Source organism: Pygocentrus nattereri, chromosome 18, assembly GCF_015220715.1.
Source record: "Pygocentrus nattereri isolate fPygNat1 chromosome 18, fPygNat1.pri, whole genome shotgun sequence".
Classification (NCBI taxonomy): Eukaryota; Metazoa; Chordata; class Actinopteri; order Characiformes; family Serrasalmidae; genus Pygocentrus; species Pygocentrus nattereri.
In genome coordinates, this window is record NC_051228.1 from 27079789 (window position 1) to 27104129 (window position 24341).

Below are 24341 nucleotides of genomic sequence, written 5' to 3' on the forward strand. Positions count from 1 at the left end.
CATCCAACATTATTGTGCAGCATAACACACTTGAAGGAAAATGCTAACATTCAATTCTGTTACGTCAGCTAACAGATGCCCGTGCTGAATGATGGGGGAGGAGAGGGCCATTCTACCCACCCAGAGAGAGCAAAGCCAGTGTGGCATAGGGGCAACAGTTAGATGGTTGCTCCAACTGGGTGCTAAACCAACATTCACAGAGACAAATTTACTGAAAATGCCTTACAATCCAAAATATTACAAGAAGTCATGTGAACAATTGTGAAGCTCAATTTATAGATCATATAGCTGATGGCAGTGTCAGACTCACATAGTTGGGCAGGCTTAAGTATTGACAACAGCTTTGCTTTAAATAAGGTAGAGTGTAGTGTAGTCTATAGGCAGCTAGTGAAACATTCCAGTCTTAAAACAGCCATGCCTTGTACCTGCTCTGTTGAGGTAATCATTATTGGCAGTGAAAGCTGGTTACGGAATTCCCCAACTGAATATTGCCCAGTACTTTTCCAATAGCCTGTTGTCACAGCTGAATAACACTGCTGTAATGCAGAGGACGATGTGCTTCAGGAGTTTTAAATACTTAAAATGCGGCTTTTGAATTATTAATGCAAATTAGTGCCTCATATTCTGGCTGAGTTTTCCCCTGATCTTAAATTGGTGTGTAATTTAGGAATATGGGTTCATTAAATTAGGTCACACTTTCTCTCAAGCCATGAGTGTGTGTGCGTGTATGTGTCCCAGTTTAGACCTGTCATCTGCTCTTTGATGGGCAGGGACATTGAGGCCTATTTATGTTAACATGGTGCTAAGCTCATACATAGGTTGTGTTCAGAGGAAATGTGTACTTGACCCTTCTAATCTTAATGGAACTGGTCTGATCATTTGTGAATACATGCATAAAGTGGTGTATATTTTGAGCATGGTAGTGAGTCAGCCTCGTAAGATGGAAATTAAGAGTACATGCTGTGTTTTGAAGTGCCTTGATGAAGTCCATTACAAAAGACATGTATTACCTGAGGTGTTCATAATGTTTATTGTAACAATTCAAAATATTCATAACATGATTTGACACGATACAGTGGTATCTCAAGTTAATACATGGTTTGATACAATTAAAAATAAGGAGTGCCTGAAAATGTTCATTTATGGCACATGCTAATGTTGCCATTTTCAGAAAAGTTGTGCTTCAGTGTTCTAATCAAAGGTGTCATTAGACACAAATAAACATAAGAATGTTCCCTATTTTACACAAAAATTATGATCAGGCAAGTTCACTGCAGTTGCTACATTTCCCAAAGTGCCCCAGTATCTTTCCTTTAAATGCTTTCAGTATGGAGCTAGCAGTAGATAGACATGGACTATGCAAGTATTTTACAAACATTTGTATATTTAACTTTGACCATAAGTCAGAGTAATGCTATTACTTTTGTTAGGTGCTGACCTCTTGAAGCCTACCAGAAATGCACATTAATAAATCAAAAGCATTAGTGAGGCTAATGCAGTGTAGTCTAATAGATGTTAATAAATAAATTAATAAAATGTATTTTATTTTCAAATAAAGCAGTGTATGAGCTAGATCGCATACATTTGTCTAAATTTTTAAAATGAAAGCATAAATATAACAGTAAGAAGACCTGAGAGACAAAAGACACATGAATAGAGTAAATAAGACTGTCACAGTATCCACATCAGTACTTCAGCACCAAAGAGATCTTTTTCATTGCGCCTGGTTAGGCAACTTTTCCTGGTTAAAGTGTAAAAAGTAAAACGAGCTTTCTGTTCTTAATGTTGTTCTGGGCTATGCAGTCAACAACTTTTTAGCCACAAGCTAACATGACGGTCATAATATAACCATACGATACAATACAAGACCCTGTTCTCTGATAAGACATTGCATTGTAGTGTTACATTCCTTTTACATAACCATGCATTCATATAATCACAATGGATGCTTGAATTTCCAGAATGATAAACAATATAAAGCAGGTGTTCGCAGTCCTATCTGCAAAAGACCGGTTTGGTTGCAGGTTTTCGTTCCGAAAAAAGCAGGAACTCATATGATTAGTGGTTTGAAGACTAATTGATAAAAAATGTAGAATTGTGTATTTTTGCTTGCTTGGAATTAAACCTGCAGCCACGCTGGCCCTTAGTGGATGAGGCTGGACAACGCAAAGGGCAGCTGGTGTGTTAAAAGGTTAAAAAGTTGTGAGGTTTTGAAATTATGATAATGTATTTTATATTTATATTCTTTATAGTATAAACAGTGAATAAGACCCGTTTGTCTTTCCTGCTTCAGTCTGCTGTTAATAATAAACCACTGTTTAAATGGTTGTCTAAAAATACATTTCAATTTATAGTTTGCTTCATGATTGCTCCTCTGAGAGTGCTTAGGTCAGTCTGGAAAGTAAAGTGAAAAAGTAGGACAGAAACAGCGGCTGACTGGCACTCAGATGGTGAAAGTGATACTCATAACTGACATTCATGGGACCTGATGCTAACTTGAAGCTACCTTATGACTGCTTTGATCTCTGTTATGTGTCTTTATAAACAGTCATGTATCTTTGGGCATGTATCTTAAGGTGGTTCTGTATAGAGCTGTTTAGTTAGGTTGTTTGCAGAGTATTTGGAACTAAATTTATGAGCTGCTGCTCACCTCCTTTGCTCACAAAACATGTCTAAATTTGTGCTGAAACTTTGAATGCAAACCCTGCTTATGAAAGAATGTGCTTGTAGGCAGTGTGTGTGTGTGTGTGTGTGTGTGTGTGTGTGGGTCAGCTGAATTGAAACAACCATATTCCAGCCAAGAGTCAATGCTCTGCATGCATGGAAGCTTTACAATGCACCACATCTGCAGTCAGTCATAAGTATGCAGCCCAGTGCAGCGTAGAACTAGATGGCACAGCGTCTGGATGCTTTCCCTCTGTTCTTGTTGACAACAGGCATGTAGATGACCAGGCAGTAATACGGTCCAATCACTGTTGTCCTGCATGATGTCACCTTTACCACTGCAGTAAAAGCATATTCAATGGTATTTTCCTCTCATCTTGCTTTTAGATGCACACAAATAGCAGCAATTTGGTAATCTGGATTTACTCACAGTGTGCAGTTTTTGATTCCTGATTTGTTTAGCCTTTTTAAAATGGCTTCAGTTGTGGGCGCGAGTGGTTTTCTGCACAATTTGATGCTCGAGACTAGGAAACTGTGCTGAACTTAAAAATAAGTGGCTGTCCCGAATGAATCGAGTTCAGCGCTAATGAGTTCTGTCAGTAAGGAAATAAGAACTTATTCATGTGTTGCATCATGAATGTTCAATGTTTTATCTGCGTCTGATCTCAGAGGGAGAGAGAGGGAGAGAGTTGGTTGCTCTGGCTGGGTGTGACTCTGTTTTGCAGTCAGATGGATATAAAGCAGATATCCCGCATGTGTGTGGTGTTGCAGTGATGGTGGGCAGGCTGCAGTCGGCTGGGTGTGACACTGCTCTGCACTCAGATTTGGCTGGTCTGGTGATTTTAATTTAGAGAGAACTGTAGGTGAGTCATCCTCTGGCTCTCTACAAAGGCAACAGAGAGAGAGCCAAAGCCAGCAGTAAGAGATCCGCAGGTCAGCATTAGTTCAAGCGGATGGCGGATAAAGAGCTGACATTTCTCCGCCTATGCAGTGCTGAGGAGCTGATGGCAGCTGTTGGGGTCATGGAGGGGCGTAAATGTGGTCATTGCTGTAAAATCAGTGTAATGAGGTAGCAGGGTTGGGACATAAAGGAATATGTGTTCAGAACAGAGAAAGCAAGTATCTGTATTCAATCCTTGTTGCGTTTTTGAATTTTCTGGATAAAGTTACTGCTTGCGTTCAGTATTTAGGCATCACTACTTTTTCAAAGTACTATGTCTGGTTATAGTAATTCTGGTTGGTATAGCGTAGTGCCCTTCACACAGTGGATAGGGTTCAGTTCCCTCTTCTCAGGCAAGAACACTGATAAACCAGATCTTGAGTAAGGCTCCTAACACTTCGTCTACGCTTGTAACACTACAGAATAAAAATGTAAGTCACTTTAGAGAAGAGTGTCTGCCAAATGCATGCAAATGATTCTTAGGGGTGTAAACTTTGACCTTACAAAGATCAAATAACTTTATGGGTTTTTATACACATACATTGTTCTTTATGCACATATGATGAATACACAAATATTGCTGGAGAATGTACTTACCCAGCTTGATAAGTGAATTTTGACCAAAGTATGTACTCTCTCTTCCCCAAGTGGCCTATTTTATAAAGAGTTCTAAACTTGCAAAACTGATGCTTCACTTTGATGGGTCTCCGTGCTTTAATGCATTTTTTGTCCTCAAGGCATCTCTGAGCACTGAACATGTAACAGCATTGTAGCTTAAAGGAATATCCTGTACAGAGTGCTTGCAACTGCAGGAAGTGTTCTAAGCATATTGTGCCCCCACCCCCAATGACTTAAGGTCTTTAACAGCTACAATGCAGTTGGGGGTAATCGGTTTCCATGAGGGCATAAAAAGCATGTGCTGGATTTATGCTGCAAGTCTTCCATTGCACCCTTTAGATTTGTGCCAGCATCTCAAGCCAACAATTCTTGGACCATTTTACAGCCAAAACAATAAGAACTGTATGAAAATGTTTAAGATGGATTGAGAGAGGCTCTTGAGCAGCAAGCACATCAAAGGGCTCAGCTGGACAGCCGTGTCATATTTTCACTGGAGATGTGAGCAGGTTTTGCAAATGTCACTGCATTTATGTACTTCTTCATTGAAAGGCTATGACCAGACACAAAGGTTAATAGGCTAAATTTGACTGCAGGCTATCACAAAGATTGAATTGTTGTGACGTGACATGCTCACAATGGCTTTGCCGCTTTAGGCGGGTTTCCTCTGTAGTTCCCCTTTGGACCTATTTGAATTCCTGCCATTGTATAAATGAATCAGCTTCCTCAGAGATGAAGTACACCACGTGAGAGATGTTGTATTTCAGCTTGAGCTTCCCACTCATGTTTTTTTTCCTGTCCCTGCAAGTCCAGAAGTTGGTGCATCTTAGTCTTGTGATGACAGAAGTTTTGAATGTGCATTTTACAGAGACTTTGTAGGTGTGTCATGTGTTCTCACGCTTTTCCACTGTCTTGCCCCATCTAGATGCATCATGCATTTCCAGTCTCCTGTGACTTTTTCTTTTGCGTGTGTCTATGTGGGTGAATCAGCAAATTCTCAAGCCCCCCACTGACGTTCTGATTTCCCCAAAGTAGCCTCCCCTCAGGGCGCTTTTTGTCTGCCACCAGTCTTTAGGCCCTTATCAGAGTATGCTTGGTTTGGCGGAACATTGAGTCCCCTCGGTCTTCCTCAAAAAAAAGAAAGAGGGAGAGAAAAAAAAACAGAATGATGGACTAATGTTTCACTGTACTCTTTTAAGTACTATGCAGAATGAATGAATCTAACAGAGTTAGAGTCCCCCTGTGGGGAGAGAGAGACTCCTTTCCGCCCTTGACCCACAGTTCACCCCTGGCAGTAGGTGCTTCCCTCCAGGCCAGATTGGCCTGCTGTGAGTTGGTACTTTACAGTTAAAACATGGCTCAGCTGGAGGCCTGTTCATGAAGCCCCAATGGACAGACTAAAAACGGGATTTGGCAGCCTTTCGCAAATCTGCTTTTATTAAGTCGAACTAAGGGGGAGGGGGTGGGGTGGCGTTCCTTCAATGAGTTGAGGACCAAGCTCAGTGTTTGAGGATAGCCTTGAGGTGTTTTCACATGGGGAATATATTGTGCCATTAAACTTAATTCTCTGATACCAGGTGAAAATACCTTGTGACAAGCCTTACTGTGTTAAGTTCCAGTTTGGCGTCAGTGTAGTACATTGTCTGCCTAATAAACTGGGAGTGCTCTGTTTAGACTATGGTTTGCAAATCTTGGTAAACCATAAAGAAATAATTTGGCGTAAAATTTAATTAACACAATTTCACACTTGGATGCTTAGATGTACTCAGTCAGCCAAGAAGTTTTGTTGTATAAATTTTGCTTCTATGTGCTGGAGCTATGAGGCTAACGTTTATGATAAACACCAGGCAATCAGTGGTCACCAGAAACTTTTCTGTAGATACATCCTCAAAGCTTCTCTCAACCCACTTAATCCACATCTAGTTTTGTCTTAAGGTTGTGGAGACCTGTTGATGTAGTTTAGGACAAAATGTATGATATAAAAAATGAAAAATGACTGGCAGCCATTTTCAATAACATGCCAAATTTGGGCATGTACATTATACAGGCATGTGGACGCTAGATTAGATTGTTCATTTCTGCATTTTTTTTAGTAACATATCTTCAGAAAATTTAAGATTGAGTTATTTATGTATAGAAAAACAACAGAAATTGTACATGTAATCTTTAGCATCCAAATGCCTACACAACATGTCGTGAGTCATAATTTGGCACAATACCTGTTGTCTAAAATGACTGATTATACCATTCAGCTACACAGTTAACTATTGTTCATTTTATAATTTACAGTAAGTGTCCTTAATGAAGACCTAGATGCGGTTTGAATGAGTAGAGAGACGTTTTGGGAATGTATTTAAAATTCTTGGTGAAAAGTCTTGTAGCTCCAGCCCTACAATAAAGAGGCGAAATCTGGGGTAACACTTTAGTTGCATAGCCCACTGCAGATGCTTCGTAGATGCTTACCTTGCATCTAACTTGCATTCGACTAGATATAGATTCAGTTCACCTTAATTTTCTTAACCCTAAGCTTAACTTCAACCCAAAATGTAAACCTTCCCCTCACCCTTGTTCTAAATCTAACCCTGATATTAACCCTTATCCTGATCCTAACACTGATGAGAAGCACAAGATAGTTTGTTAATGATCTTAATGGTCATCTATAGATAGTCTGTTTGGGGCAGTTCATTTAAAGTGTGACCAAATTTGGACACTAAAAAATATGGAAATTAAACCTTTCCTGGTCAACTACGTCAGGGGTAACTTTTATGTGTGTGTAAATAGATTTTTTTGCCAAACTATTCATTTCATTTTTTTTTACTAACAGGTTGAAACAGACACAATACACCAGCAAAACCATAATGTTCAGGGGAAAAAAGACATAATATTTGTACTATAATTTTAAATAATTGTAATAAGAAACTAAATGTAATAAGGAATTCAATGTAATAAAAAACAGATTTGTAAAAATATAAAGAACAAATTCTCTACGGTTGTTCCAAATCTCTATTTTAATGAAATTAGAATTAAATAAGAAAAGTAAGTATGCAATTAGCCAGTGTTCGAGAAATACTGAGGATTTCCCACTGTGTGCTCAGGAAAGTGTATCATAACCCAATTATAACAGTAACGTCGAATTGTGGTATCAGCCACTCATAGCCCACTCTAAATAAGAGGTACTTCACAATTCCGCATAGTTAGCATGCCTGAGAGTACACTTACACTACGGAGATCCTTTGTGTTTTATCTCTGGCATTTTGTCAGCTATTTAAAAACACTTTATTCCGGAAAAGAAGAGCTTTATTTAGCCATGTTTTAGAACCCAGACATCTGTGACGAGCATCTCTCACATGTTGAATTGGACCTGCACCTCCATGATTCATCTCTGTGCTACTCAGTGTTCAGTGCAAGTGAATGAGAATATTAAATGTGGCATCTGTAACTGTTATTCAGCGAGCAACAGGGAACAGTTGTGGAATTTCATGCTGGGAAACTCAAACGGCAGGTCTCACCATTCCATGACCAGTGAGGTGTAAGAGGCCACCTACTCACTCGCTGCCGGGTTGTCATAGCAACAGCTGTACGGGCAGTGGGCAGCGAGTGATTGACTTGTTACTGAGTAGCAGAAGGGAAAATGTTTCTGCCACTTTTGATAGCAGCTTGAGCTGAGAACAGACCTCAAATGATTGACTTTTAATCTGTCGAACAAATTAAGTAAGAGAGGCAAAGTCAAGGCAGTATGTCTCCCTAATTATGTTTTGACTATGAGGTGCCGAAGTGCTTAAACCTATAGTCGTATGTTAAATAAGTCTGAAAAGGCTTGATTGTGCAAGCCTCATTTGTCCTCTGCCAAATCTATGTTTACTTTAAAGGTCAGTCAAGGGAACAGAGATGCTTACATAAAACACAGACTTGAGGCCTCAAGACTGATTGGGCACATTTGCTTTATTAAGGACCAGGCGTCAGTGAGTCGTCTAATTGCATTTAAATCACATTAGTGAAAGTTCTGATTGCTAATACTATAGTTCTTTTGTCCAGAGGGAAGAAAATTTGAGACCATTTAGAAACTGTTTGTTTAGATGTTTATCTTGGTTGATGTTTTGTCCAGTAGGTGGTGCTAGCGAACAGCTGTATGTCAGGCTCTTAATGGCTCTTATTAATTGAAATTGCATAAAAAAAGATTTGACTGCCTTTTATGACATACAAGCGTAAAGCATTTGTATGTACTAGTGGAGATTTGAATGCAAATGATGAATCCGCTTCCGTGCGTGAAATCAAGCGCCAGCCTGCCAGTGTCTCATTTACATGAAGCACACAATAATTTGTGCAGATGTTTTGATAGGGAGCAAACAGAATGACCGTATTCAGTAGCACATGAGCCAGTGGCTGTGCTCATAGGTGGAGTCCCAGCAGTGAGTGCAGTTCCTCCTACTAACCAAACTTTACAGTGTTAAAATTATGATGACTGGATAAAGTAGTGTGTGAAATATTTTTCTGCAATAACATTTTTAAATGCCATATTATTGCAGTGTATGAGATTTGTGGTCAGTGTCAGTAGTATAAAACAGCATCACAGTGCAATTTTATAGAATAATTACAGTATTTGTTTATACCCATGTGTACATGTGAGAAGTACAACTTTTGTACTGGATTATTATTTTGTTTTTCTATTTTTATTCTCTTTAGTAGTGATATAAACTATATTGATAATAGTTTTGGTTAAGTTACCTTTACAGTCAGATTTGACCTTGCACAGCTTGTGAATCAGGGCCAATGAATCTTGCACATTTCCAACAGCCTTGCAAACGGCTGAACAAGAGCCAGTTTTTCTGGTCAGTGAACATGTGTAATCTTTGTTTGGCTACTTTTTTAAAACCATATTTTATGTTTTCTCTGCAGAAGCGGCGGAGGCGTATTGACCGGAGTATGATTGGCGAGCCCACAAACTTTGTCCATACGGCCCACGTGGGCTCTGGAGATGTGTTCAGTGGCATGGACTCTGTAAGTTGCAACTGTTGCCCAAACCAAAAATATTTCCTGAGTTGCTCATTCGTACACCAAATGTTTTCATTGTGTATAAAGACTTCATACTAATGAATACAAGACATGGGAGATATGTTATGCATGTGGAAACAGACGTAACTGAGTAGTTAATGTTAGTAAGGCACTTTAAATGTGCTTTGCAGTATGTTAATGCCTTTTTGTTTATTAAATAGGTGAACTCAATTCAGAACCAAATGCAGTCGAAAGGTGGATACGGAGGAGAAGCCATGCCTATCAATGTGCAAATGCAGCTGGTGGACACAAAAGCAGGATAATGTGTAACTTGGAGAGGTAAGTAATTTTCTGAAAAGCCTTTTATGGAGTGCATTAAAATGATAATTTGGACAAAAAAGAAATTTACCCCATTGTACCCGCAGATGTGGTAGATCAGTCAAACTTGTTTGTTGACTATTTTCATCCTTAGTTTTTCACTGGAGCTATTAGGCTAATGTAGCTTGTAAGTAATGGAAGCATATATTTCATTAATTAGCTTTGTTCCTACTGTCTTTCTACATCACTGCACAAGTATCTCAAAAGCAGACTTTTTAAACCTGAATTTTGACTGTATTTTGTCAGTTTTTGAAGCAAATAAAAAGCAGCTGCTTTTAGGCCCTCACACCACACAAGTGCCTGCTTGGTCTATGTGATTTTAACATTGCCTTCAGTATTGCTTATAATTTATATTTGAATCTTGTGGTCCCGGGAATAGAGCTAGTGAATTAGCTTTATCACTCTTGGATGCCCCACTCTAGATTTCACCTCCAACCTATTATGGATGCGTGGCATTACCATAAATCTGCAGCATTGAAAATGAGTTTTTTTCATGATAGGGGCCTTTTCCAATAAACATTTACATTCATGTTCCTTTTTTCCCTTGAGTGACTTCATAGCTTTGTAGTCAAGTTAAAATTGTGTCATTCTTTGCTCAAGTAGAGTTTTTTTATATTCAGTGCTGTTAACTTCTCTTCCAGCAGGCCTCTCATGGATCAACATCCTGATTCTGAAGATGCCTGCCTCCGGTGGCCGCAGTCCACCTGCCTTCAGTGACTACTCCTAGCCTCCCCCTGTTCTCACCCAGCAAACACTTGGACAGTCATGCACTCCATGGGAACGAGGATGCCCTGCCCGCAGCCACCGGTCTGCTGGACCGAAGCAGCGCTTCAGTGTCATCTCCACCCCAATAACGGACGCTTGCTCGCTCGCATGCTCCCTCATCACCGTCCCGTCTGCCTAGCAGTGCAAAGTGTAACCTTGCTTTCTTTGTCTGTGGTTTGCCGTGAACAGCTAATTTCTGAGCACTCTATTTGAAGGTCTGGAACCTACAAGTACAAACTGTTTATTTTTTCTTTTGTTTTGTTTTGAGTTTTTTTTTCTTCACAGACAGACAGACTTTGAGTTTGAAGACTGGCGCCAATGCCGCCAACGATGTTTGTATAAAAAGTGGCTAGCGATGGCCGTGTGGTGCCAAAATGCTTGTTACAATGGAATGATGGCTCTCTGCTGACAAGAAGTACCTTCGTTTTTTGACCTAGGCATGAACTAATGCCATTCTGTAGGAAATGTGATAGTTACTTCGCTGTTTACATTGTTCCAGTCCACATTCCTTGTATCTTTATTTTTTCTTGTGATAATTATATGATTAGACGAACAATGACTGATGTTGAAATGCACAACTGGCATTTCGCTCACCATTCTGCTGTAAATGTTTTCCATAAACTTGATATGAAGATGCTCAAGCTATTGTTGTATGCTGTACAGTTAATGTGGAAAAAAGACAATGTAGTCTCTGTCCTAATGCTCTATGCTGATGTGGCAAAAATATTTATATGATTGTGGAAGATCCGGACCATGGGGCCAATTGACTGTCCTTGTCTACATTAACAGTAGACTCCTAGTCTTCTATGAAAGACAGAAATACCTCTCAATGCAAATAGCACTCTTTTGGAGTAAATGTATTTAGGTAATATGCTAGCAATTTGAGTCAAATGCCTGGAGGATGGCATTTATACACAGAATAATCTCCTACCATCAAAGCCTGCAGACATTTGTCATGTTGAACTTATTTTTCTAACTTCTGTGTAATTGAAGATAAATTTCAGAAAATTGCACTAATTGCTCTGCATTATAAAGCAAAAATTCTGAGAAGGTCCTGCCTTGTTTAGCTAGATGGCTCTACATGAGCCATGCTAGGGTCTTTAAATCTGTGATTCTGTAGGTCAGTGGTGGAAATCCTTTCTCATGATTTGCCACCTAAATATTGTGATCAGTTTCAGATACGAGTAGTTTTCCAGCTGACGTCATGACAGCAAATCACATGTAAAGACCACTAAATCAAGATGAATGTGTCTCAGATTGGAACAATGCAATGCAACGGCCCATGGAAGTCAAATAGTCACTTGTTTATGATAAATGAGAGAAAAAAGGCCATACAGTATAGGAACTAACAGCTAAATGTATGTGTTGGTCCCCGTTGTCCTTTTGTCTTTTTCTCAAGTGCTTTCTGTTTGTATATACTGTATGTTTTGTGTGCCACAACCTGATCCTAATTTATTTTCCTTTTTGCATTTTTTTTTACTGTCATCTCTTTTAAAATGATTGGGTTTCACTTATTCTGTCTCACTATTGTCAAAATCAGTCATTTTGACAATATTTATTAGTTCAGAGCTGGACAAGAAGGAACATTTCCTGGCACTCACATGGAGATGTGGTGTTCAAAAGATCAGCAGCCAGAGACCTGTGACATCAGAAGACTGAATAGATTTGCAGATGATCAAGTCCTTGCAATATAGTTATATTTTGGCCAAAGTGGTATCACTGCAATGCAATACATAACAAGGACTCAACTCTCAGCCTTTGTTCACCACAAATGGATTTCATCATCAGGGAATTCAACAAAACCAACTTATTTTAGCTGTCATGACATTTTTCTACACTCCTGCTTATGTTACTTCGCATTCTATGTTGGCTTGTAGATGACCAAATGTGTTCTGTTGAAATAAATATTTTTTCCATGTTACCTGACTTAATCTATGAATGTACATCAATTGAGAAAGCTTTGCATGTCTTGAAAATGTTGATGTACCAAACAGTCAAATCCAAAATTTCAATTGTAAAGTGAGAATATAGCATTTTGTGAATAATTCATTTTATATGTTTACATGCATTAATATTTTTATGTTTACTGCGAGGTTAACTACGGGTGAGCGCAGATGAGTCAGTCAGCAAAAACGATAGTCTGTGTGAATTCACTTGCATCTTACTGTGATGTATTCCATGAGCTCTTTCAAAAACTTATCTAGCATAGCCGGGTAAAGGTGGGAGCTGAAGGGAAGAAACGGTGAAACATCATATTGCTTAATATTACATTTACTGTGACATTTTAGAGGTGGATAAGTCACTGCGTGTTCATGAAATTATGAGGAAAAAAATTGTCTTTTAAATGATATTATAAATTGCACTTAATATGAACAGGAGCTAGCAAAGAAAAAAAGGCTCATTTTGTTTTTAGGTTGACTATAAAAGCCACCATGTGAACCATTATGTTTAAAGACCGCAACACAGTAATCTCATTTACCAGTTGAATAGAAAAGAATATCTGCACAAGGCCTATAAAGGCCATATCCTATGATTTACATCACTTTCATTCTCATAACGTGTCTCAGTGACCTTTCAGGAATTTGTGGACTGGGGCATTGTCATCAAGAGACCACCCACTTCAGGACAGAAAGTCTACATAGCAGAGCATAGTAGGGTGCTAATTGCTTAAATGTATCATGCAGTACACCTGTCTGTCTGAACCATATATTTCTCTATTCATTTATGCCTTCTATTTGCCATCTGTGAGTATATAGTTCGTAAAGAACCTTTAAAAATAGTTCTGTATGCAACCGTATTTCCACTGGAAAATATTACTGGTTTTTTTTTGTTTTTTTAAATATGCCCATTTTAAATTTAATGCCAGTGATGTTGAAAAAAGATGAGACGAGCAGACTGGTAAAGTTGAATAATGCTAAAAAAAACACACACACACACACACACACACACACACACCTGGTTGAACATCTTACAACGAATTGGGGTAATCTGCAACAGGTCAATAATATGATTGAGCATAAAAAGTATCCCAGAGACCCTGAGTCTTTCAGAAGTAAAGACTCAGAGGGGTTCACCACTCTGTGAAAGACTGCACGGGCAAATAGTGCCTCAAAGGCAAGAACAACATTTCTTAATGTACATTAGCAAAGAACTTTGGATTTCATAGTCTAAGGTACATAATATCATTCAAGGATTCAGAGAACCTGGAGAAATCTCTGTATACAAGAAACAAGGCTGAGAACCAGTTCTGGCTGGCCATGAACTTTGGGCCCTCAGGCAGCACTGCTATTAAAGCTAGCATTATTCTGTACACTTCCACCACTGTCTGTGAAAACAGTTCTTTGCTGCATCCACAACTATAAACCATATATAAACAGGATCCAGAAATGCTGCCACTTTCTCTGGGCCCAAGCTCATTTAAGATGGACTGAGGTGAAATGAAAAAAGTGTCCTGTGGTCCAACAAAGCAAAATTTTTTATTGTTTTTGCAATTTATGTTCTCAATCTGAACATGCTGGACTAGCCTACACACAGTCCAGGCGTATCACCGCTTTAAAACATTTAGTACAATATGAAACAAAAAAATACAACAAAAAACACTCTGAACTGTTGAGCTGCTGAAATGATATATCAAACAAAAACATGAAAACATTTCATTTTCAAAACTACAGCAGTTGGTCTTCTCAGTTCCCAAATGCTTACAGAGTGCTGTTAAAAGAAGAGCTGATGCAACACAAAGGTAAACATGCCCCTGTCACAACTTTTTTTAATGTATTGTTGCCATCAAGCACATATCTTCCAAAAAACAACTCAATTTCTCAGTTTCAACATTTGATATGTTTCTTATTACTATTTTCAAATGTTTTTAGTATGGAGTTTAAATGTTTTGAACATTATTTGAATTCTGTTTTTTTTATTTTTATGTGGCACAGAGTCCCAACTTTCTGTAAACTGGGATATAGCACTAAAAATGTTTTTTCTGTTGTTTAGGTCAAAGAACATTTTTTGTTATAGATGATATACCAATGTACTGTACTAATGAAAATACTAATAGCATTGGTTTACTATTCTGACATACCGTTTAGTTTGGTAGTATCAGTGACAAACTGAGACAATTACAGTCTGGCTTTCAGGTCAGGCGATAAATTTCAAAAAGGGTAAAAAAAAAAAACAGAAAAATGGCTTTTATGCTGCTGGCGCACACATGGTATTCTAGTCCCAAGTTAGCCCCAAGCTACAACAATTCACATGAACAGTTTTTGGCCACTTAAACACTCACTGTATTTTGCATTTTCACAGTGATGTTTTTCAGTCACACCTGGCACAAAGCTACTGCTGCTGTCATGTTAGGCCTTCAGTTCAGCTCCTAAAGCCCTAATCAATGGGAGAATTTGCTTAACCGTGTCTACCTTGATACCATAGTGAAGAAATATCCTTTTCTGTTGACCGTTTCAAGAATTCAACCCTTTTGTTCCAACCAAGACTTGAGAAAGAAATGTTGCTTAATATATAAATATAAAGTAACTACAATACCTGATGAGGCTAAATACAACAAGCAAGGTGATTATATTAAATTGGAAGAGAATCTGGAGAGGTGGAGGTTTGCACTGGAGAGGAGAGGAATGAAGGTCAGTAGAGATAAGACGGAATACATGTGTGTGAATGAGAGGGAGGCAGGTGGAAAGGTAAAGATGCAAGGAGTAGAGGTCGTAAAGGTGGATGACTTCAAATATCTTGGGTCAACCATCCAGAGCAATGGACAGTGTTGAAAAGAGGTGAAGAAGAGGGTGCAGGCAGGATGGAGTGGGTGGAGACGGATGTCAGGGCTGATATGTGACAGAAGGATAGCAGCAAGAGTGAAAGGGAAGGTTTATAAGACAGTAGTGCGTCCTGCTATGATGTATGGTTTGGAGACTGTGGCTCTGTCTAAAAGACAGGAGGCTGAGCTGGAGGTGGCGGAGATGAAGATGCTGAGATTTTCTTTGGGAGTGACAAGGCTGGACAAGATTAGAAATGAGCAGATCAGAGGGACAGTGAAGGTGGAGCAGTTTGGAGATAAAGCCAGAGAGGCCAGGTTGAGATGGTTTGGACTTGTGTTGAGGAGGAATAGTGGATATATTGGGCAAAGAATGTTGGAGATGGAACTGCCGGGTAGAAGGAGAAGAGGTAGACCTCAGAGAAGGTTTATGGATGTAGTTAAGGTGGACATGGAGATGGTTGGTGTGAAAGTAGAGGAGGCAATGGATAGGGCAAGATGGAGGCAGATGATCCGCTGTGGCGACCCCTAAAGGGAGCAGCCGAAAGAAGAAGAAGAAGAAGAAGAAGGTGATTATATTAAATTATATTAAATCTATTTATGAGTCTTTCTACGATCTTCCTCATTAATGAATGAATTTGTTAAACTACCGTCTCTTTTCTGTAAAACCTATAAAAAATAATAAAATATAACTTGCTCGGACAGCAGTGTAAACTTTGGGGATTTGGACCCCTCTGGTTTAAATGAGTAATTGCATACAACGTGCAAAATAATGTTTCCTAATGTCTGTAATGTTTTGGACCGCCATGAGTGAATAAATCTTGTAAAGATTGTGAGCACATTGAAAGAGCATTTAAAGAGAAGCCAGTCAAAAGAGGCGTGTCTTCCAAGGATGTTTGTGAATTATCTGCTATTATCATCACATCTTCACCAGTATTATGTTGATTTTGCATTTGAGATGTTTACATCAAGCCAGATCTTCTTTTTCAGTCTGTGCATGTGGCAGTAACATGTAAAGACACATGCACTGAAAAACTCCCACAACATCAGCCCAGCAACACTCTTGAATGACTGTTTTCAAGACTCTTTACAAAATGACTTTTTAATAAGTGTTTTTTCTCCTGTCTCGACAACAAATCGTACATAGTGCAGCTTTAAACAAAACCAACCTAAAAATGTAACTTTTTTTTATTTCACAGAAGTCATTAGCCCTTCTCTGAAGGTTTACAAGGTCCTGAGGGTTCCCCTCTGTATGATATCAAAAGCCTTACAATGTTTCTGGTAGTATGCAGGCAGGGTTTAACTTGAATATGTGGTGTGCTATGTGCTTTCCTGTGCAGTATGCAGTTACAGAAGTAGTGGATGGGTGGGAAAGCAAATCCCTCTCAATGTCCCCTCTGTGAGCAGATTAGCAGTGTGGTGGACTCAGGTTAGATAATCAACACATGACACACTGACCCAGCAAAACAGAGCCATCTAATGCAACAAACACACCAGCACCGGTGTCACACCCACACAAATAACATTAAGGAAGGAATTAGTGGGAGAACAAGGTCAACAGTCAGTGGACAAGGAAAATGCATGCCTCACTGAGGAGCGCTGAGACATGTTTTACCTCAAACATCATCTCTGGAGTGCTGTGTGGTAGAAAGTGTCAGTATCTCTTTGTGGTATACCCCACCTCCATGTAGGACTTGATCATTTACATTTCGCAAAGCTGCAGGCTGGAGCTCCCTGCTGTTGCTAGGCAACATGGCGGCCAGCAAATCGAGAGGTTTGGTTGATGACGTCTTCCTGGGTGATGAGTAGCTCTTGAATGAAATGAAAGTGCACAGTGTTTCATGAACAGATTAGCTATTGTGAGAAGAGCTATAGCCCGCCTTTATTTTTGAATTAAGACTTTGTACTATGATGTTACTATGCAGGAAAGCAATACCATAGAGTATTAGCACTGCGGTGATCCAAAAACACTCCCAACCTTCCTCCTGAGACTCACTGCCTGAGTAGTCTACTGTTCTTTCTACCTGTTTTAGAACAACCGCACCCGCTCTGTTGACATTTCAGGAAAGCCTATGCACAATGCTCTTTGAAGCTGAGTATGTAAGGGGGACTGAATGAGTGCATGCACACAAACCACATACAGTCATGGAGTGGAAGAATGGAGTGGCTGTGAGCTGGATTTAAACTGTCTTGTTATACTAGGTTTTAACTGCTTTTGAATGACTTTGTAAAGACATCACTCACTACGCTGCTTCAAGAGAGAAGTTCATGCCAGTCACAATATTCCTATATGGAAAAACATACAGTAAAGGTTTAGGTGCTCCTGGTCAAATGAAATGGTTTGTTGACTTTCTAAGTGACAGCAAGTTAACACATCCTCTACAGAGACACATTTCTTTGCATTTTAATTCATGCTTATATCTACTGATTTTAACATATTGGAAAAAAAAATAAATGTGGCTTGTGCAAAAGTTTTGGCACTTTTTAAAACATTGTTTCCCAATATGTTAAAAATTGCACTTTAAAATTGTGTGTTAACTTCTGTTGAAATGTGAAATGTTAATTACATGTGTTTTTACCAAACCAACAAAATATGTCATTTAAAAATTTTGCATAGAGCATGCATTTGTTTTCTATGTGAAATACATTTAAAACACATTCCAAAGACTAAAATGCTTGATTAACTATTAAATATACAGGTGAAAAATTAGGATAAATGTTACCAAATGTGAATTTCCATGCCAAAACTGAGTGTTGTAAGTCCATGTTTCACTTATGTATTTATGTATTTATTTTTCCCCCGTGGTCCACTTGTGATATGTGTGTGGCTTTATGTACCAAAAGCAGTCATAATTTATTTAGGAGGCTGTTTTTGATACTGTCTTTAAAACAGATTATATCTAAATATTCTCTGTTCTGATTGGCTGTTCTGTACTGTGCCTCATTCAAAAAGCAGTCCAGACTGAAACACTGATATAATAGGCACATTGATATAATAGGCAGATGTATGCAAATGACATCACAAAAACTGTAAATTCAAAATGGACTGTTTTTGCAGTTTAGTTTCCAGTGTTTGGCTGTTTGGACTGGGCAGTGAATGGTACATTTTAAAACTTTAGCAGTGTTTATATACTGCATCACTCTTTTCATTAAAAAAGTAATTTTCTATAATGTGTGGCCCTTAACATACAGATGATTTATACGGTTGGATTTGTACATTTTTTGTTCTTTCAAATTATATTTGTGCCAATACTGTCATTGCATTATAATGTATCATTGCATTGCCATGTAACAAAAACATTAAGTGTATACATTTTCACACATCGTGTACAAAACCGTCACACATAAAATATTGTCTTTCTTATCAAAATGAAATTAATTTGTGGACCTAGAACTTGCTAATATTTCCTTGTATAATAGTTATATAATAGTGAAACTGCACTTTAGTCTTAGTCACTTTATTAGAATCCTATAGCCCATCACAGTGCTGTTTAAACTTGTCATGCTAAACACCCAGTTCTTCTTCATCATTTGCGCTATGTTATGAAAATCTGCTGAAGAAAAATGATCAAAATGCTTGACAGGTTTATTGCCTTCTTGTTAAGTGTTTAATGTGGTCATCAATCTGAACATTGTGTTCTTGTTCCCAGCCACACCCTGCCAACTTTAAACTTTATTCTTTTTTTATGTTGTCCTTCTTCTATTTTCATTCGTTAAACATCAAAAGTTACAACTGTCAGTCTTATTTGTTTCCAGAGGAGATGCCCCTCAGGCAGTGCTGTCACTGGCAAGCCTGATTAAGACTAATTATTCAGCATGTCTGGACCGGGCCCTGGAACAGACCTGACTTTGTAGATTCTTGAAGGTTGTGAGAGGATATCCCACTGGCACAAGCTACAGAAAATATATGTAGTAAACATTATGCCTGTGAAGATAAGAACTTCTGACTGGGGTGGATAAGGAAAGGCCTGGTTTTAACACAGAAAAACATAAAGGTCGGCTCTTTACAGATTTCTTTATAGTAATGTAGTATGTTTTTTCATTCACTTTAAATACAGGTAATCCTTCTACTTTCATTTCCATAGCTTAAGGATTGTGGTGCTGGAGTGTTTAATAGCTCCCCTTGGTGGCTGGCGAGCATAAGGGGATATTATAGATAGTTTGGTTATTCAAAAGAGGCCTGAAATGCAAAGAGGATGACTGCCTTTGAAAACATCTGAACTCACATTCTACTTAGTTTTATCACCCAAGAAATGAATAAAATAAATAATGTCCTATAAGATTAAGCAGTATATATATATTTTCATATATTCTAGATGGTAGTGGTAATAAAGAAAATGAAAGGGGAACTCCGCCAATTCTGTGAAAGTATAGTTGAGCATTTCTTATGAAAAAACATATATTTTCCATTCCACCCTTTTTGCATTATAAATGTTTTATTTTGTACAAACCTTTAATGAAAAAGCCAAAATATGCTTTTTTTATGTTTTAGTGACCTTTATTTCAAATACAGGGCATCAAACAATGTCATATCAATGTCATAAAGCCTATATGGATTTAATACAAAAGGTCACATATCACTGCTGTTGGAACAAAACCTTGTATCTCCATTTTTGACGATTTTGAGTTTTTGGCAAATTTTGAAAATCCTGTTGTCCTTTACATTTTGTGTAAATGTCATGATGAATGGACCAAAAGAAACAGCACAAAATGACTTTGAAAAATATCTGGTTCCATTGATTTACATTAAAAGTAGAGTAAGTTTTTTCCTTCTCCTGTATAGTTACCATTTTGGAGATAGGAAGTTTTATTCCAGCAACAGTGATATACTGTTTTTTGTTGCAAGGGTTAATCAGTTAAACAGATCATATGTACACAAAGTCATTCAGAGTGGTTGGGCGTGAAATGCTTCATTTAAGAGAAACTTACAGTAACAGAGTCAGAATTGTTCACAGTGGTGGTGAAAGGAACCAAATGTCTGAAGCTTTTACTGCCTCTAAAATCAACTTCGCAGAAAGTCAGATTTATCACCATTTTACCATCATCACCATAACACCATAACTCCATACAGGACTCAGAAAACACGTGCAGGTTTACTGTTGGTTCTGAATAGTAAATAAAATGGCTATTTTTATGCTGTAGACATTGTGACCCCTGGCTCCTATCATCACCACTGTAAAGAAATCAGAGCTGGTAAGTGTGTCTAGCGAACCATTTCACATCAAACCACTCTGAATGACTTTGTTTACATCTCATAACACACACAGCACCATCCTACCTCAATCTGACTCACCACTATGCAAAACAGTTTGCACTGTAAACCACTAACGAAGAGGACCAGATCAAATATCTCACTCAGTTAGATGTAATATATGCTGTAGGATGACATGAGTCCATCAAGGTCTGGGTTATGGGCCCAGCATGCTTCTTCTGCACCACCCTGCTGACACCTAGGACTTAAAACCAAACACCTTGGTCCTGAGCAGGAGCACTTATCACGTACGTAGCGAAGTGAGTGAATCTTGAATCTTTTTTCAACTTGTCCTTGCCCACTTCCACTCACCACTTGGACATGCATCACACCTATGTTACATAAGCAGGTACTCGCAGTAGAAATGGAGGAGGAGAGGACTTTGAGGAGCAGATTATTCAAATGGAACACACTTGGCCTTGGCAGCCTTGGCTGAGTGAGCTTATCGGCCAACCATGCAAACTTTGCTATGCAAAACATTTTTTGAGAAGTCTGAAAATAGCCAATATGTGAGTAATTACTTTGTCTTGTTCTAAACCAAGTTGCAATTCCTTTGTTTTTGTTTTTGTTAGCCATGTAGCCTGAAGCAGCCAGCTAGCAGAGGGAAGTGACAGAGTTGTATCAGCAGTCGTGTGTCAGAGATGGAGAAGGGTGTAGCTTAAAGCCAAGCTTTGGTTTTGAAATATTAAGCACTTTAAAGACGTTTATTGTGTGCTATGGCTTAGCACTTTGCAGCTTTGTCCACCATTCTTTTGAGGTTTGAAAAGGGAAATGTCAGCTTGAAATGAATTCTGGGAAAGTTATGCTGCCAAATTTGACACTAGTGTACATGATATTATTGCCCCCTTTAAGAGCTAATAAAGTAATGGAACAGCCCAGGTGGATGATGGGTGGTTAAAACTGTTTATACTGAAACTTAATTGAAAAGGAGGATAAACTGGCTGCTAAAAGGAAACGTCCTCATTTTTAACATCTTAGCTTTAAGTTGCTCAACCTACATAATGGCTGTAATATAATCAGCTTCTAGCAGAGGATGGTTTCGATCCATCGACCTCTGGGTTATGGGCCCAGCACGCTTCCGCTGCGCCACTCTGCTCACTGTACGTCTGAGATACACCCAAGCAGCCAACTTCACTTACCTGACTTGACACACTTAGAAAATGACTGGGTTGATGTCACACACTTTCTCTTTACTGACACTCACTGGAGAATTGGGGTAATGACAGGACAGTTCAGGAACTCACTTGAAGTAAAACAGGCTTTTTAATTAAACCTGAGCAGCTCACCGTGCTCAGGTCAAATCAAAGAGAGCTGCAATGCTATCTGACAGAGCAATCAAGAGTCAACACAGCTGGAGAAGAGGATGTTGAGTCTTTACAGGTTACAGCCTTCATTCGACCAATTCATGGACATTCCCTGGCCTGTGTTCAGTCTGTGGCCTGACGTTGTTCCTCTTTACCATCACAGACATGCTCTGAGTCCAGGAGTTCAGGCGGGAGTTTCTCTTGCCTGAAGGAGTGAATCCAGAGGCGCTGAGCTGCTCCCTGGCTGATGCAAAACTATTCATTCAGACACCAAAGACACAGCAGTCTGAAAAACCTGACAGACTGCTAAGCATCGACGGCAGTCAAGCTGATGAGATAGCGCAGTCAGAAACCACAGAGACCCAGGACAGCACCACTGAATCACAGAGAGCAGCGGAGCAAAAGCTTGGATGAAGAGAGCGAGAACGTCTGTAGCAGAATCGTATGGCTCCGCACGTAGGGCCAGTATTTATTGGTCCATTGGAAATATGTTGACGTAGATATATATTGTTTAAGCTTCTTAGAATGTCTACTTCTCCTGTGGTTCATTTGTTGCTTGTACAATTTTCTTATGCAATTGGTACTAGAGTTGAAAAAAAGTCTTCCGAAATGAAGCCAATTTAATTTCGCTACTCCAGTTGTGATGGGGTTTATCTGTTCCACAATTTAAAAACAATAGGAAGAGAAGGGTGAAGTCTTCTTTCTTCTCCCAAATACGTATTAATAGTTGTCGCTTGTAGACTGATATTTCTCCTATTTTTAGATGCAGCCATTTATGAATATAAACTGTCTGTAACAATGTTACAGTAACTTTTCTTAGACTTGTAAGTCTTCAGTTTAGATATACAGCGATAGTTAGATAGACAGAAAAATAGATACATAGATCTTCTATTTCAGTAGTACAAAATACAGTAAAGAGAGAAACAAGAGCAAAAATAGGAGCAAAAGTATGGATTATAAGTAAAGTGGTATTGAATAGTAATATGTGTAGAGAGATGTAATGTAATGTCCAGCTGACCAAAATAGGCCAAATTATTTTTTGCTCATAATAGTCCAAAACATACTGAACACAAACCAGCAACAGGGTGTTGGGCATCCAAGGCTAATCAATGCACAAGGGCAGTGAAGGCTATAACGTCTGGTCTAAACCCGCAGCAGGGCCACTGTGGCATAGTCACACACTTTTAGTGATGGAGGAATGCATCAAACTCTGCTGTGTATGGAGCTGCGTATCTGTAGGCCAGTCAGAGTGCCGATACTAATCCCTGCCCACTGTTAAAAGCACCTACAATGACTAAAATAGTCGTCTGATACAAAGAGTTCTGTTTTCTTTTATGTCATGTGGATGTATGTATGTGTGCGCTAAATTGGGGAAGTGAAAGCCAGGATGCACTCAGGGGAGAAGACAAATAGGTGTAGCAAGTGTGATGACCTGGTCAATGCTCTGCTGGGAAACCTTCAGTCCAGGCATTCATGTAGATGTGAAATAGATACATTTAACGGTATGTTGATGACCAGCAACACTTTTAGGCAGGTGTATAGCTCAAATATGCATAGATTTAATGTATCAACAACAGACTCAGCTTATTTCATAGGGGGAGCAAAAGAGGAACTTCATAAGGGGTTTGTTTTTGTCTGGTTTCTTTTTTGTTGGCTGGAGAAATGGCATCCCCTCACCTTCCCCACAAATCCAGTCCCTCTTATTAGTTCTATAGAGTTTGTGCTGATGGCCCCCGCCAAGCCAGAGGTCTGACCTGCTTCACCAGTTAATGGTCTCCTCTGAGTTTAAATCAATAGTCATTTGTTTTTTCCTCACCTAAGCAATGCATTAGAATCCTTCCCTCAGTAAGGGCCCATCATAGAGCAGAGATGCTAGTAAAAAATAACAATGACTTTACACCGACCTAAACTGAGATGTGTACTGTCAAGTTGAAGACTTGCACTGAAACGTTGCCTGATAACCATTCCATAACCATAATCCATTCAAGGCAGAGAGGCACTGGAGGTGGTCGTAAGCCAAAATATGGCCATATTTGTGTTGGAGACATTGTAACTCTTAGTTCCCCTCTTAGGTCACCACTACTGTAAAGAAGTCAGTCAGGAAATTTCTCTAGAAAGTCTCTTCATTTCACTTTAAACTAAATGACTGTATTTACAGCTCAACAACTGAATTACGTCGTTTTCAAGAATTGGTGAAATTATGATTCTGCAAAGGTTGTTCAACCACATTTTGCACAAACCAGAAAGATCAGGAAATCTTTAAGAAAAAAAATATATTTATCAATAAATATCCCATCAGTACGGAGCCCCGCTGGTGACATCCTGTATAAATAAAAATAATGCATGGCCACGACTTAGTAAGGCATGGGAATGAGATGATTAAGTCGTGGCCATGACTTAGTAAAGCGTGGGAACCGGATCCTAATACTAACTTAGTAAGCTGCGATCTCGTCCCCGTGCCTTACTAAGTCATAGCCACAACTTAATAATTTCATTCCAATGCCTTACTAAGTCGTGGCCACGCATTAGGATCCCATTCCCATGCGTTCATAAGGTGTGGCCATGCATTATTTTTATTTATACAGGATGTCACCAGCGGCGCTCCGTACATCAGGGATCATTTGGTCATTCTTGTTAGGATTCAAAGGGACAGAGAACATTGCTTCTGCTTTATTC

General features: G+C 39.0%; 1 protein-coding gene and 1 non-coding gene across 5 annotated transcripts in view; one reads left to right on the forward strand and one right to left on the reverse strand.

The window, feature by feature from the left end:
- cdc42se2 (CDC42 small effector 2) overlaps positions 1–12280 on the forward strand; it is a 42719-nt gene extending 30439 nt beyond the window's left edge. For 3 of the 4 annotated variants that reach the window (XM_037547617.1, XM_037547619.1, XM_037547618.1), the window contains exons 3-5: positions 9116–9217; positions 9433–9550; positions 10231–12280. In XM_037547617.1, the coding sequence (XP_037403514.1) occupies positions 9116–9217; positions 9433–9534 (204 nt within the window). In that variant the 3' untranslated portion in view covers positions 9535–9550; positions 10231–12280. The remainder of the gene's footprint in view (positions 1–9115; positions 9218–9432; positions 9551–10230) is intronic. The other variant, XM_037547620.1, reaches the window with a different exon arrangement.
- A 9105-nt stretch (positions 12281–21385) lies between these two features.
- On the reverse strand, positions 21386–21457 carry trnam-cau. Its single transcript has one exon. It is a non-coding gene; the product is annotated as a tRNA-Met (tRNA).
- Between the last annotated feature and the right edge of the window lie 2884 nt (positions 21458–24341).